Consider the following 12968-nt stretch of genomic DNA (forward strand, 5'->3'; position numbering starts at 1 on the left):
GGATGAAATTACCCTACCGCCCTGCGTCCTTATTCGGCATGAAGTTTTTGCCCATTTTGGTCAAGACCGACGTCGCTTCTCGGGGACGCCGCCCATCCATGGGCAGAGTCGTGCCAGTGACAAGGATGCGTAGGGAGCGCGGGAATGAAATTTTCAACTTTGTCATGTGCTATCAGCAACGCGACGAAAAAGTCCCCTTGAGTAAGTTCCTCGAGACTCTTGACGCGCCCCTCGTGCTTACTCCCATGCTCACGTAGGTCAAACTGCAAGGCTCTTGGATTTTGACGGACACGAAAGGCGATAAAAGGCATATAGCAGGAATGGAATTGATAATCTTTACAAGTATTGGGGTAGAGATCAGTTGGCGCGGGAAGGTTTAAGTCAAAGGTTGGAATGGGAGTGTCAAAGACATACAACAACTCTCAATAAGCTGACAAGTGAATTACCAGCTAGGATAAGAAATTAAAACAGATGTTCAAACAAAAGGGTTGAACAGTTATGAGAATTTTGAGTCGGTAACTAGCTTTGAATACAGATTATGCGCGATTACACGATTAAAGCATTTCCGACTAACAAAATATTCATGTTTTATTTCGGGAGAGTGGGTTTGTAACCGTGTACAATTGAAACAATTGCTGATGATAAATTAGATTGTTACATTTGGGCTAAATCCATTCCCTCTTCTTTTAATAGCAATATTTTGTGGGATCGAATCTATTATTCTAGTTTGTTTTATCTATTTCTGCGCTGCTAGATCCAGCGGGTTGTCCGGTTCTCATCTTGTTTAATCTAGTAAATGTGGGTAAGGTTGCGCGTTTTCCGCATTACAATTTAAACTACTTGGGGGCTGTACGTTGTGGGGCCCCTCAAAAACGTACAGCCCCCAAGTAATTAAAAACTTCTGACTTAGTAATTAGTATCAGTTGATACTACCAGTACAGTAAAATAATTAAAGTTAGCACAGCTTCTATTATCATTCAGTTGAAAAGCTTTAATAATTATATTCAAAATATATTGTCATGGTATTTATTATTGCTATGCAGACATACTCCGGGGTTTATTACCAGCTTACTCCATTCTATCAGTTATTATGTATCTATGTCAGGTTTAATTTGCGGTAGTTACGGCCCACTCACAATTTGTCAAGTTAAAAATAGTCAAATAGTCGCAGGCAAATACTAGTGTTCGAAAATATTTACTGACAAGCCGAAGCTTTAGCACATTTTCTATACAAGCATATAACTTATAAAGATTGGGTTGAAATCGTTGTTTCATTTCATTTTTTAGTGTACAACTATCGACTTCGAACATCCAAATCTGCCCTACAATCTTTACATATTAAATTCTCATTTCACCTCACGTTTACACTTTTATGTCAAAGGTTTACCTACCAAACAACCTATTACCTCTTTCAACTTTATCGACACAATGCGTTTCACTTACTTCAACGCTGTTGTTCTATTTGCTTCACCGCTCCTCGGAAAAACTTTAATGGGATTGTGTTCCCCAACGACAGGCTTGTGTTATATAAAGGAGAAGAGTCACAAGCAAGGTTGGCATTGCGATACGCCATGCCTTCCTCCATTTCTTTGCGGAATGCCTGGAAAGTCAATCAAAGTGTGGTGCGGGTTTATACCCTAAAACAACTTTCGATGAAGTGTCATTTGTTCGCTATTGGAGGATACGAGGAATTTTGCGGTTTAACTTATTTTTACTTTGTTTATGTCAAAATACCCACCAATACAGCTCATAATTAACAGCGGATCCGGAAAATGAATCACCAGGCTAACCTCTGGTTTTCTCCTCTTCGCATTGTGCTCAGCCCAGTTATCCTTCAATTTATTATCCACAAACTATCCTTTGCAGCGCTCTAAATTACAGTCAGAATGCTGCAGCTGCATGGCCTGCACCAAATAGAAATATTAAAACTGGGCATACTCCTCCGAACCACATAATCTACGATGCGGCCCCTGCTGTCGAAAAAACAATTAGAGGTCTTTGAAAGCAGGTAAGTAAATGTTGTTTTATTTGTTTTGGACTCCTATTCGATAAAGGCTAATTGTACCGATATCGAAAATCGCTACATTTATACCCTCTGTATTGTACACAACGGCTTAGCAACCAACGAACAATTGATAAGCTCCTTTCTAATAGTAGACAATCCTATAAATTACTTTATCGTGTAGCATGTTCAGCCACACTTTGGAGGTCTAATATAAGCTTGAACTTATTAATATTGGAAAGATATGGTAATAGTAACAAGGCCTTTTCCACACTGTGTAGGTTATATATAAAAAGGAGGTGGCAGTTATTATCAATTTTTATTTAATGTAATTCATATAATCTGCCATGCTCCTGTTTTGAGCCCCACTAAAATTTGCAAAACAACCTTGACCAACCACAGTAAAACCCATGCCGATTTGAACCGTGGATTCCCGCGTTCAAAATTAGCCTCACGCACCCAAATTCTATCCTTTGCATTGTTTATCAACTCCATTTGCAGACTTTTAAGCGGCATCGGCCGATTAATTAACACTGGCCATTTTCCAACCTTCGACAACGAACCATGACAAGATTCGAAGTGGCTGGTTTTGTTTTTGGGGCGTTCCCTATCGCCGTAACAGCGATTAATGGCTATCCAAAAATCGCGCGCAAGGTGGAGGCATTGGAAGAAATACGGGTGGCCTACACTAGATGTTTTGAGAATCTAGAGAACGAGCAACTTACGTTCAAGCGTCACCTGCGCACGTTGGTATCAGCCCTGGTTTTTGATAGTGTCTTGGCCAAGGCACCTTTGGCGGATCCGTCTGGGAAACGTGGGGAAAATGCCGAAGTGTTAAGTTAGGAAGCTTAGTGAGTCCCACGAGCTTGACCTAAGCTACATTCGCCGCATGGAGGAAATGCTTGCGGAGCTAAGCAGAGAAACGGCTCTGGACTCCAATTTGGTAAGGGAGAAAATGGAGGCTCAGGTGTGAAACGCTTTACACGCGAAGTCAAGCTGATTTCTAGCAGGTCAACGGAGTAACAAACAGGCTGAGATAGCTTCATCGCGATGTAAAAGCTTAAACAAAATAACGCCAAGTTCCACGTTTACAAAACAAAGTTTCTTCACGGCGAGAACAATCGCAAACGTCTATGCGCAGACATTAAAAAGCGTAACGAGGAACTTTGGAGTGAGTCTAGGTTTTGTAAATTACATGCCTAGATTCAGGTGCTGTTCCACTATAAACCCCGCTCGCCCTTTCCCCCTCGCTTCTTTTTCCGTCTTCCCTTTCCCAGTCCGTTTCAATCTTCTTAATCACACCTAATCAATTCCGGGTAGAGTTACTTGCTTCGAACGAGAAGGATATACAGCTTACTCAACAATTGGAGGCCTCCCTGTGGAAACTCTGGCAGACGACCACAGTCTTCCTCCGAGCATTGGCTGCCGCCTGCCGCTGCCCGTGTTTTGAAGATCATGCCACTAGGCTTTTCCTGCAATACCGGCTCAATTATAAAGACATAACAAGCTTCGAGCTTGTTTTTACGGGACAACCGGGGGTGGCGCAGTCCAGCCATGTCATGAGCTGGCAGCCTTGCCCTACCCGCATCCAAGAGGACAATGAAAAAGAAGTTGTTAAAAAGAGGATTTTGCGGGTTGAGCCACAGGAAGATATCATTACGAGGTTATTGTCAGCCAAAATATGCTACCAAGGGAAAACTAGCTATTCGGCCAGAAGGACCGCCGCCACATTCCACCGAGGCCAAAGTCAAATTTTTGGAGTGACTTTCTGCTACATAATCATGTCCCATCTTTTGGATAACGGTTATTGACAGCAGGACTACTCGCATTATAACGTTGGAATTCCACCGGAGAGCCCATCCGATGCACTGATCCGGAAGATCCAGAATCTCTGCGAATCTCTATGCGGTCTAAAAACCGACCATAGGGAGTATTTCAACCTTCCCGACGAAAAGAAGCGGTATCACGTTTTCTCAATTTTCCAAACATAATACATTGTCGGTACCGACGATTTAAGCACATGTTTTAAACTGAGAGGTTCGATTGCCTTTTACCAGGAAAACAAGTTATATTATAATAATGTTAGTCATCGCACTTTTCTCTCTGCAAATGTTGGATTCGCCGTGGTTTCCCCCAACCAGCAATTTCGGCGTCCCACTGGCCCATTTAGGCATTACGCCGCTTGAGCTATATTTCCGCTCACCGTTGGAGAAACGGCGTAACAGGATGGGCTGGCCGCCAGGCTCGAGCGACAGGGAGAGGGAGGGATTCGATATGCTGGCGGCTGGCGATTGGCTGGGGGAGGTTGCCGAGGAGACGGGATCAAACTACGCAATAGTTGTGTCGTGGTGCCTTATGGGTAACAGGACCGTCCCTGCGGGCAGGGGGTGGGAGGAGATGTTGAGGGAGGTGGTAATACCGCTGCAAAGATGCCTAAGTTCTTTCAAGCTAGCCGAGGGCGTGTAAATAGCATTTGACCAGGCAATTTCTGGGTTTGCTTAAGGTCTTTAACAATCTGCTATAGGCCTTGCCTCTGCATACCCATATATTGTCTAACGGCAAAGATTTGGGTTTGGAAAAACTTTAAAATTTGATTACTTAATTACGACTGCGTTCTCTTACTGACGTAGTAGGGCCCTCCAGTCTATCTTAAACACAATTCGCTTATAACTCGGTAACAAATGTGAACGAGTTATACGTCATGGGTTATTAAAATACAAACCTTTGGTATCAGAGCGGGCGACCCAAAAGTGAACAGGGCCCTAAAATGGACAGGGTTTCTCACCAAAAGTCGGACTTTTCAAGCCATAGTAACAATGTTAATAATGTTCCAAAATACAAACTGTATTTGATATTTACATTCGAAAAATTCAAATGTTCTTGTGAATTCTTTCTGGTTAAAGCGATTAGAATTGGCGGAAATATCAAACCTTAAAAGCGAAAGTTTTGTTTGAAACTTTGGATTTGTATGGAACTTTCACCTATTAGCCGGTATTTCTGTGATTTTTCTTAACATTTACTTTAAAAACAGTTTTTATCAACAATAAGTTAAAATAGATATTTTCCCAAATTTTATTTTGCGGCAACTATCTTAGTCCAACCAAAACATTTGGCCAAGCCGAGGAGCGCGACCAGCGTTTATTCAGAGAATAAAACCCCCAAGTTTTTTGGCGAAGATAAATGCGCGATCTCTTAAATAAATAGCCATCGAAATTGAATTCGCGGACAATACTGTGCGACTTTCAGCCTGGGAAGGCAAGGAAGCAGATATTTTATTTATTTTAACACCGATATGCTGTAACATCTCGGGGTGTTTAGTAATACCAACCGAACTTTAAAATGGTGTGCGCTTGACTGGGTCCCTGAAACAATAACCGAAGGTATTATCATTTATTGAAAAAACCGGCGCTAAAAGGCGAAATGGTGCCATAGGGGGCTTTGGTGGAATGTGGTGTTTATATCGGCGGACGAAAACTGGACGCCAAAAACGTTAACGTTCGCTTCCAGTAATTCTGCTGTCTGGGTTATAATTCGCGAAGATTATTAGAGGAGTTAACCGTGCTTATTGCTTTGTTAAAGCAGTTACCCACCGTTAAACGCATAGACGAGTATACTCCGGTGAAAAGCTTGCATTTATCTGCCCGTAATTAAAGTATTTAGTGCAAACGTTTAATAGTTATTTTAAATGTATTATTCAAGCTAACGTCGTTTATTAGCGGCCGGCCAATACCACTGGGCGGCTCACTTTTATCACTGACAACTTTAATTGCAGCACTAAAATTATTAAGTCCGAATTTTATGTGAAAATTGTAATGGTAGTAGGGAAGGGACTTTAAAGGAAAATTCCAAAGTCGAAAATGTTGCAAATTAAACAAAGTTTAAACAGTTGGTAAAGTAATTTATATCATAAATTGGTTATTAATGTCGATAGTTTTAAATAAGTCCTACTCGTTGTCAGCGGGGTATTACGCCCTTTATATAACGTTGCGTACCCCCTGTTCGGCACCCCCCCTGTTCGGCACCCAAAAATAACAACACTTTTATTTTTATCCTCCAACTTCTATTATAAATATCTCGATGAATCTTTCACTTTTGGATTTACTTTTTTCTAATCTTAATTCTCCATTTTCCAATGAAGCAATATACTGAAAAACAGCTTATATCTGCAATTAACGACGTCAATAATGGCAATCCAATTGCAAAAACCTCCCGAAAATGGGGAATACCTAGGTCTACACTTCAAAGTCGACTTAAAGGTTCTCAACCTTATAAAAAAGCACAAAGCCCTTTTTAAAGGCTTTCTACGGAACAGGAAAAGCATTTGGCTGATTGGGTATTTACCCAAACAGCTTTAGGGCTTCCGCCAACGCATCAAGAATTACGCTTTTTTGCCGAACGAATTCTTCAAACCGCCGGAAAGACAAAAGGCCTTGGAAAACGTTGGATAACTCGTTTTTTGGCTCGTTATCCAATCCTTAAAACCCAAAGGCCCCGTCGAATAAATAACGCCCGGGTTAATGGCGCTACTACGGAGGTAATTAAATCTTGGTGGCTTTATATTACGAACCCGGTTATTAACGCTATTAAACCGGAAAACCGTTGGAATATGGACGAAACCGGTATAATGGAAGGTAAAGGATCTAACGGCCTGGTATTAGGGCTTAACGGGATCCGGCCGTTGCAACGGAAAGAGCCCGGAACGCGGGGTTGGACGACTATAATCGAATGTATATCGGCTACGGGCGTTGCCCTCCCTCCCCTTGTTATATTTAAGGGAAAAAACGTACAACAACAATGGTTTCCGACGGATTTAAGCCTTTTCGATAATTGGCAATTTCACGCAACCGAAAACGGGTGGACAAATAACGAAACGGCTATCGAATGGTTAAAAAAAGTGTTTATTCCGTATACCCAACCTTTAACCCCTGAAAAGCGGTTATTAGTTTTGGATGGCCATGGATCACATATAACGGACGAATTTATGCTTTTTTGCTTGCAAAACAATATTCAACTCCTATATTTACCCCCTTATTCGTCACACGTTTTTTAACCATTGGATCTATCGGTTTTTGGGCCGTTGAAAGAAGCTTATCGACGTCAACTTGGATTTGTTAGCCAATTTTGCTGTTCAACAATTATTGGAAAACGAAATTTCCTATCTTGTTATCGAAAAGCCAGATTAAAAGCATTTATAGCAAAAACCATTCAATCTGGTTGGCGTACAACGGGGTTATGGCCGGTAAACTTGGTTAAACCACTTTCAAGCCCTTTTTTGTTAGAAAATAGCAACGCCAACGTTATAAAAAATAAAAACAACGGTTTGCAAAGGGATAAAACACCGGAAAGCCCAGCCCAAAAAATTAACGACCCGTCTTTACTTATTTGGAAAACCCCTAAAACGACCCGAGATGTCCGATTTCAACTGCAAAAACTTTCCCAATCCAACAAAACCAACGCTACTTCACGTCTTTTATTTGCAAAAGTCCAAAAAAGCTTCGAAGCCAAAGATACCCTTTTGGCTAGCGCCCAGCAAAAAATCAGCTTATTGGAAGCACAACTGGAGGCAATACGGCCGGCTAAAAGGAGGAGGGTGGTTCCGGATCCAAACGAGCTTTTGGTTAACAAACAAAACATTATTGGATTGCAGGAAAATGATATAGAAAATTTGGAACCTTTAACTGATGAAGAAGAGGTTAATGAACCGGAGAAGCGTGAAAACGATTGTATTTTTGTGCGTTGATAATTTTATATTTAAATCAGTTTATAAAAGTAGGCATTTCGTTGTTAGATTTTCAGGGTGCCGAACAGGGGGGGTGCCGGACAGGGGGTACGCAACGTTATTGTTAACAAGTATATTTTTAAAAAAGTATTATTTGCATTATTATTTAAATTAATATTTATTTACATAGCATTAAAGCGCATAAATTTTTAATTATATTTGCTCGTGTTATATAATAAAGAATATTTGTATAAACTTAAAATATATTATTATATTATATTATTAATAATTAACTCATAGTATATAATCACACTTTGATTTACTTATATAAGTTTATATTTAGCTTATCTTATATGTTTACGACCTTTTTACAAATGCTGGTATTATAATTTATCCTGCCGCAATTGCCACATCGGCGTTTGACGCCTAGTCACGTATTTCCTTCTTCCCCGTTTTCGCACTCTTTCTCCTGCACCAAACCAACCATATTCCTTTCCTTTAGCAAAGTTTTAACCTTTTGGAAATTTACAGTCCCTTTTAAATAGATTTGTATCTCTTGGCCTTTTTTCGTTTATTAAACGCTTTATTTACCTACCAAGGTTACCGAGCTTTCCTTGAATAAACGCGACCTGCGCCATTTTATTTATACTTTTGGTCGGCTGTTTAACGGCTTTAAAAATAACTACTGCCCTTATTTTTAAAATAGCGACCCGCCGTCGATCTTGAACTACACTCTATCGCATAATTAAATCCCCCACCCAACCGGGTTAAAGTTTCTTTTAATACGCTTAAGGGTGGGAGCGAGGCGTGCTAATTTGCTCATCTATATTTTATTATTATTTTTTATTCTTCTTAAGCGAGGTCTAAGCCCCCTTACATACGCCAGTTTCTATTAAAAACAAATAAATACATTAAATAAAGTATAACATTTATTTTTTCGTGTTTATTCACGTAAAATTAAAACATTTAATTATAATTTATTCCAATATTTATAGGGGTTTCCTTTAACTTGGCTGTATATTTTAATTTTATAGTTTAATATTACCACGGTAATAGGCGAGTTAAAGCACCGCTTATTATAATATATATATATATATATATATATATATATATATGGGCTTTTACTAACTTAATTATCCGCGAAGAATTTTATATATTTATTATAAAATATAATTACCGCGGTTTATAATATTTATAAAATATATTACTTTATATTAATTTTTTAAAAGTGGAGACTTTTGCCGCTATTATTATAATATGTATTTTATATTCTTTACTTTTTAATAAATGACCGAATAAGTATTTTATTATAAAAGTTTTATTTAATATAAATTATTTTAATTATATAATGTAAACCTTTTTTCATTATATTATTTATTTTTATAGAAGTTTTATTTTATAAAAAAACCCAGTTAAATAATAAATAACAGGTTTCCGTTATATGTTTATCAGATATTTAAAGGTTTATATATAGTTAATTTAATAATCCGCTTAATTTATACGTTGGTAAGAAAAGGGGGAATATATAATAATAAATAATAAACGGTATTATATAAATAATTTAATATCGTTTATTTAAAGCATAATATAACCAAGATATTTAAAAGCATATAATATGAGTTATTATAATACGCCGAATTAATTAAAGTTTTATATTTAATATACAAATTAATATATTTATAAAAATAAATACTTGGCGAAATAGTAACGGTAAAGGCTGTTATTATAAAGTAAAGTTTCAAAATTATATTATAAAAGAGACTCTCGAATCTCCGTTAAATCTTCCAATGCGAGTTTTTATAACGACTATCAGCATTATAACGTTTACCAATACCAGTTTTCGCCACTAAACTCCCCTTTTATAAAACCTCCTTCCCCGAATTATTATTTAAAATTATTTTAAAAATGCAACTTCTTTTTATTCTTACCATGTTTACTTCAACTAGCGTCGCCCTCGCTATTAACAGCCGTTATGCCGTCACCGGCTCGCCCGATAACCAGAACTTAATTCGGCGGTCGCGTTCGCCCGCGTGGTATCGAATATATCACGAGTGCATGGCCAATCCGCAGAACACGGACATTTTCCCCAACTACACCAAGCGCGATGAACATTGCAAAGCGGTTGCGGATCTTTTCACCTGATGGAATAAGTTCTAATTTAAACTTGGCGTTTGTTTAATTTGGGAATTTTATTTTCCTCTGGTGGTTTACAATTTTTAAAGCATTACAGGTTTTTTTTATTCCAAATAAATATATTTTTCATTAATAGGCCTTTCGTTGTGCGAATCGATTAACAAATGTTATTATAAAATAACGTAGGTATATTATGCATATTTTATTTAACAGTTTGAGAAAAAGCTTTTAAATGTTTTCTTTCTCGTTTTATGCCATCGTTTAAATAAATATATCACGTGTAATTAGCCCGTGCGGCCAAACCCGTAACTTATTATTTAATTAACAAATTAAACGTATAAGTCCCTATTCCAACAGTTTGTAAATTATAATAACTTGCTTTATATATTTTCTTTTAATATTATATTATTTACAATATTATAATGTCTATATAAAGGTAATATGTGGTTTTATTTACGTAAATTGTAAGTTAATTTATAAATTATTAACGCTTTTACCTGGCTTTAAAATATATCGAGGGCCGAGGTTTTTATTAAAGTTCGCATATTTAATTCTAAAGTTATTTATTTCACTAATTTATAAATTTTATTCTACCTCTCCTTTTCTCCTCTTTTTATCGAGTTTAAATGTAAACAGAATCGAGAATATATAGTTAACGCACTTATCTTAATAACATCGAGAAGAAAGCAATTAAAAGGTAGCACAAAAAAATTTAAAAATATCCCTTAAAAACCAGTTTCGAAAATCCTGGCATTAAAAATTTAACGGAGGTAATAAAAGCCTATTATAAATCGGAAATGTGTGTTTATTTTGGAAATTCCTTAAAATCAGTGGTCGTACACGCGAATCAAATTCTGGAATGAACGTGTCCTATTTTTGTAGCCTTATTATGCCAAGAATTATTTATCCCGAAATATTCAGCATTTTTAATAAATTTACAACGCACCAATATAGTTTCAAATTTTCGTCACCGAATTTATCAATCGTGACTAATTATTATTATATATAGTTAATTATAGATTACTTACACCCTGAATAAGTGGGTACATTTTGGCGTTTTGCATTGGGGGCCTTAGAAGTTAATGAATGCGTGCAACAACATCGTATTTATCAATGTATACCTGCTACCCTATGGACACGCCATAGCCATCATGATATCGCCCAACATTCTTTTTCATTTGCTATTCAATTCACCGTGTAAAGCTCTACGTGATAAATTCACGTTGGGTTCCGAAGTTTTACAGCGTAAAAAGATCGTTTTTCATCACAATCAAACGACCGCTGTTACGCAAAACCGCCGGTACGACGTCGTTAACCTGCCGCTGCGCCCGCTCCGCCAACTCGGTTTAGATTCTGCAAAACGACAAGGCATGCCTACATCGGCAACGGCGGGCGAGCTGCGCACTGCAATGACCAACGTTGTCGCCCATGTCGAATCATATCGGCGCGGGGTCGAAGGAAGTTTCCCCATCAAAACTTTGGAAATGAGGTAATTACCCGCTTGGAACCTAGACTTGGACGCGAACTCCGTCGGCTCGGTAAATTTGGCCGTACCAAAGACGATGTTGTGCGCCACGTGGTTCGGCTCCCTGATGTTGTGGTCCTTAACAAACTGACCATAAATGACTTTTACTGTAAGCGCGCCAACGTCGGACTTTGCTTTGGACCAACCTTAATAAACAAGCAAAAATTCGTTTCGGGCCTGAACATTCTATGTATAATTTCAATGAATCTCGGCAATCCTGGTGAAACCTTTAGCATTGGACGGATTGGACGTCCGTACCTGATCCACCCAGCCACGCTAGACTTGATCAATTTGGCCCCCTTTGCGGCCCACTACGACGGAGTAGGCAGGGCGCTGCCAAGGCCTCATTTCTCCATGTACATCCGAGAGATTAAAGATCTCTGCCGACGAGACTTTTGAGATTTGAACGCTAGTCACGGGGTTTTAAAAGGAGAAAAGACATAGTGTTAATGATATCGAGCCTAAGATTCACATGTTTGAAAGTTCTTGTCCCGGCACTACCTCTTCATTTGCAAGTATCGATGTACCAGCGAGATTGCGGTGGATGCAGGTGCTGGCGATGGCGAGGATAGTGTTATGCCAGGGTTGTGCTACTCCACGCGTTGCGACACATCGTTCAGACTGCTCGAGAAGAAGGAGCTGAGAAAGGTTGTTGAGAATACCAGCAACACATCAGATGAGAGGCTGGAGATGATGATGACCATGATTCTTCAAGAGTCCCCTGAGATTGGCGTACTTTAGGTACTAGCTGAAAAGTGAGAGAGCCTGGCCAATGACATGATATCAAGTCGTATTATAGCGAGCCCCCCGCACCACAACAATTACGCCACCGGTGAATTTGTCGAACTCAAGCCTGGCAAGGCACCCCAAGCTCGAGCTTGTTATTGTAGGTCAGTGCTGCAGTGGATCACTAGACAGGCACAGAAACTTTGATTTCCATTTTGGATCGTGTCAAGGCGGATGGCCGTCTGACCTATGGATTCGACTATCAGCGACTGGGCAAGCCGGCTCTAAAGAATAACCGCGCTGCACTGGCCGACGTCGCGTGGTATACAAAGTTTCCCATCATCACGTCGACTGCAGTGTTAAGAGGTGGATCCCAGGAGCCCGCTCTATATGTACGGCGTGGATTCGCTTGTAAATATGGAGATGTTAGGCCCAAAGTTGCGCTGTTTGACGTTCTAAAGACGGTTCCAATAACCAAGCTTGCGGAGGTGATTTCGAGGAGCATGCTTTGCAATTATGAAAGTTGAATACTGTTTGGCGATGAATCCAGGCAGGCAACAAGAAAAATGGAGAAGGTGCCGCTATTGCATCGTAATCCAGCTGGGCGGTCCTGCTTGGTCGTTATGGCATTAGACCAGAAGATTGCGGAATTACGAGCATGGAAAATGTGCGACAGTGCTCCCCATAATTGGGATGTTGAATGTTAATAGATGCTACCTAATTTGCTCTTCTTGCTTCGATTCGATAATGATCGACTGTGCTTTGCCAAAAGTGATACAGGAAATGAATACTTTTATCTACTGGTTTTTGCACGCATTTGACGACCAGCGATAAGTTAATATGGTGGAGCTTTATTTAAGCCT

General features: G+C 39.2%; 3 protein-coding genes across 3 annotated transcripts; all 3 read left to right on the forward strand.

Moving 5' to 3' along the window:
- Positions 1-1428: 1428 nt before the first annotated feature.
- PgNI_06569 (uncharacterized protein) lies at positions 1429-1641 on the forward strand (the record flags this gene model as incomplete). The annotated part of the gene is made up of 1 exon (XM_031126592.1): positions 1429-1641. The coding sequence occupies one exon, from the start codon at positions 1429-1431 to the stop codon at positions 1639-1641; it is 213 nt and encodes a 70-aa protein (XP_030982290.1).
- A 925-nt stretch (positions 1642-2566) lies between these two features.
- On the forward strand, positions 2567-3993 carry PgNI_06570 (uncharacterized protein; the record flags this gene model as incomplete). The annotated part of the gene is made up of 5 exons (XM_031126593.1): positions 2567-2816; positions 2842-2969; positions 3033-3155; positions 3280-3762; positions 3820-3993. 5 exons carry the CDS (start codon positions 2567-2569, stop codon positions 3991-3993), a joined length of 1158 nt encoding a protein of 385 aa, XP_030982597.1.
- Positions 3994-4111: 118 nt separating this feature from the next.
- Positions 4112-4468, forward strand: PgNI_06571 (uncharacterized protein; the record flags this gene model as incomplete). The annotated part of the gene is made up of 1 exon (XM_031126594.1): positions 4112-4468. One exon carries the CDS (start codon positions 4112-4114, stop codon positions 4466-4468), a length of 357 nt encoding a protein of 118 aa, XP_030982589.1.
- Between the last annotated feature and the right edge of the window lie 8500 nt (positions 4469-12968).

This window comes from Pyricularia grisea, chromosome I (genome assembly GCF_004355905.1).
Source record: "Pyricularia grisea strain NI907 chromosome I, whole genome shotgun sequence".
NCBI classification, from domain to species: domain Eukaryota; kingdom Fungi; phylum Ascomycota; class Sordariomycetes; order Magnaporthales; family Pyriculariaceae; genus Pyricularia; species Pyricularia grisea.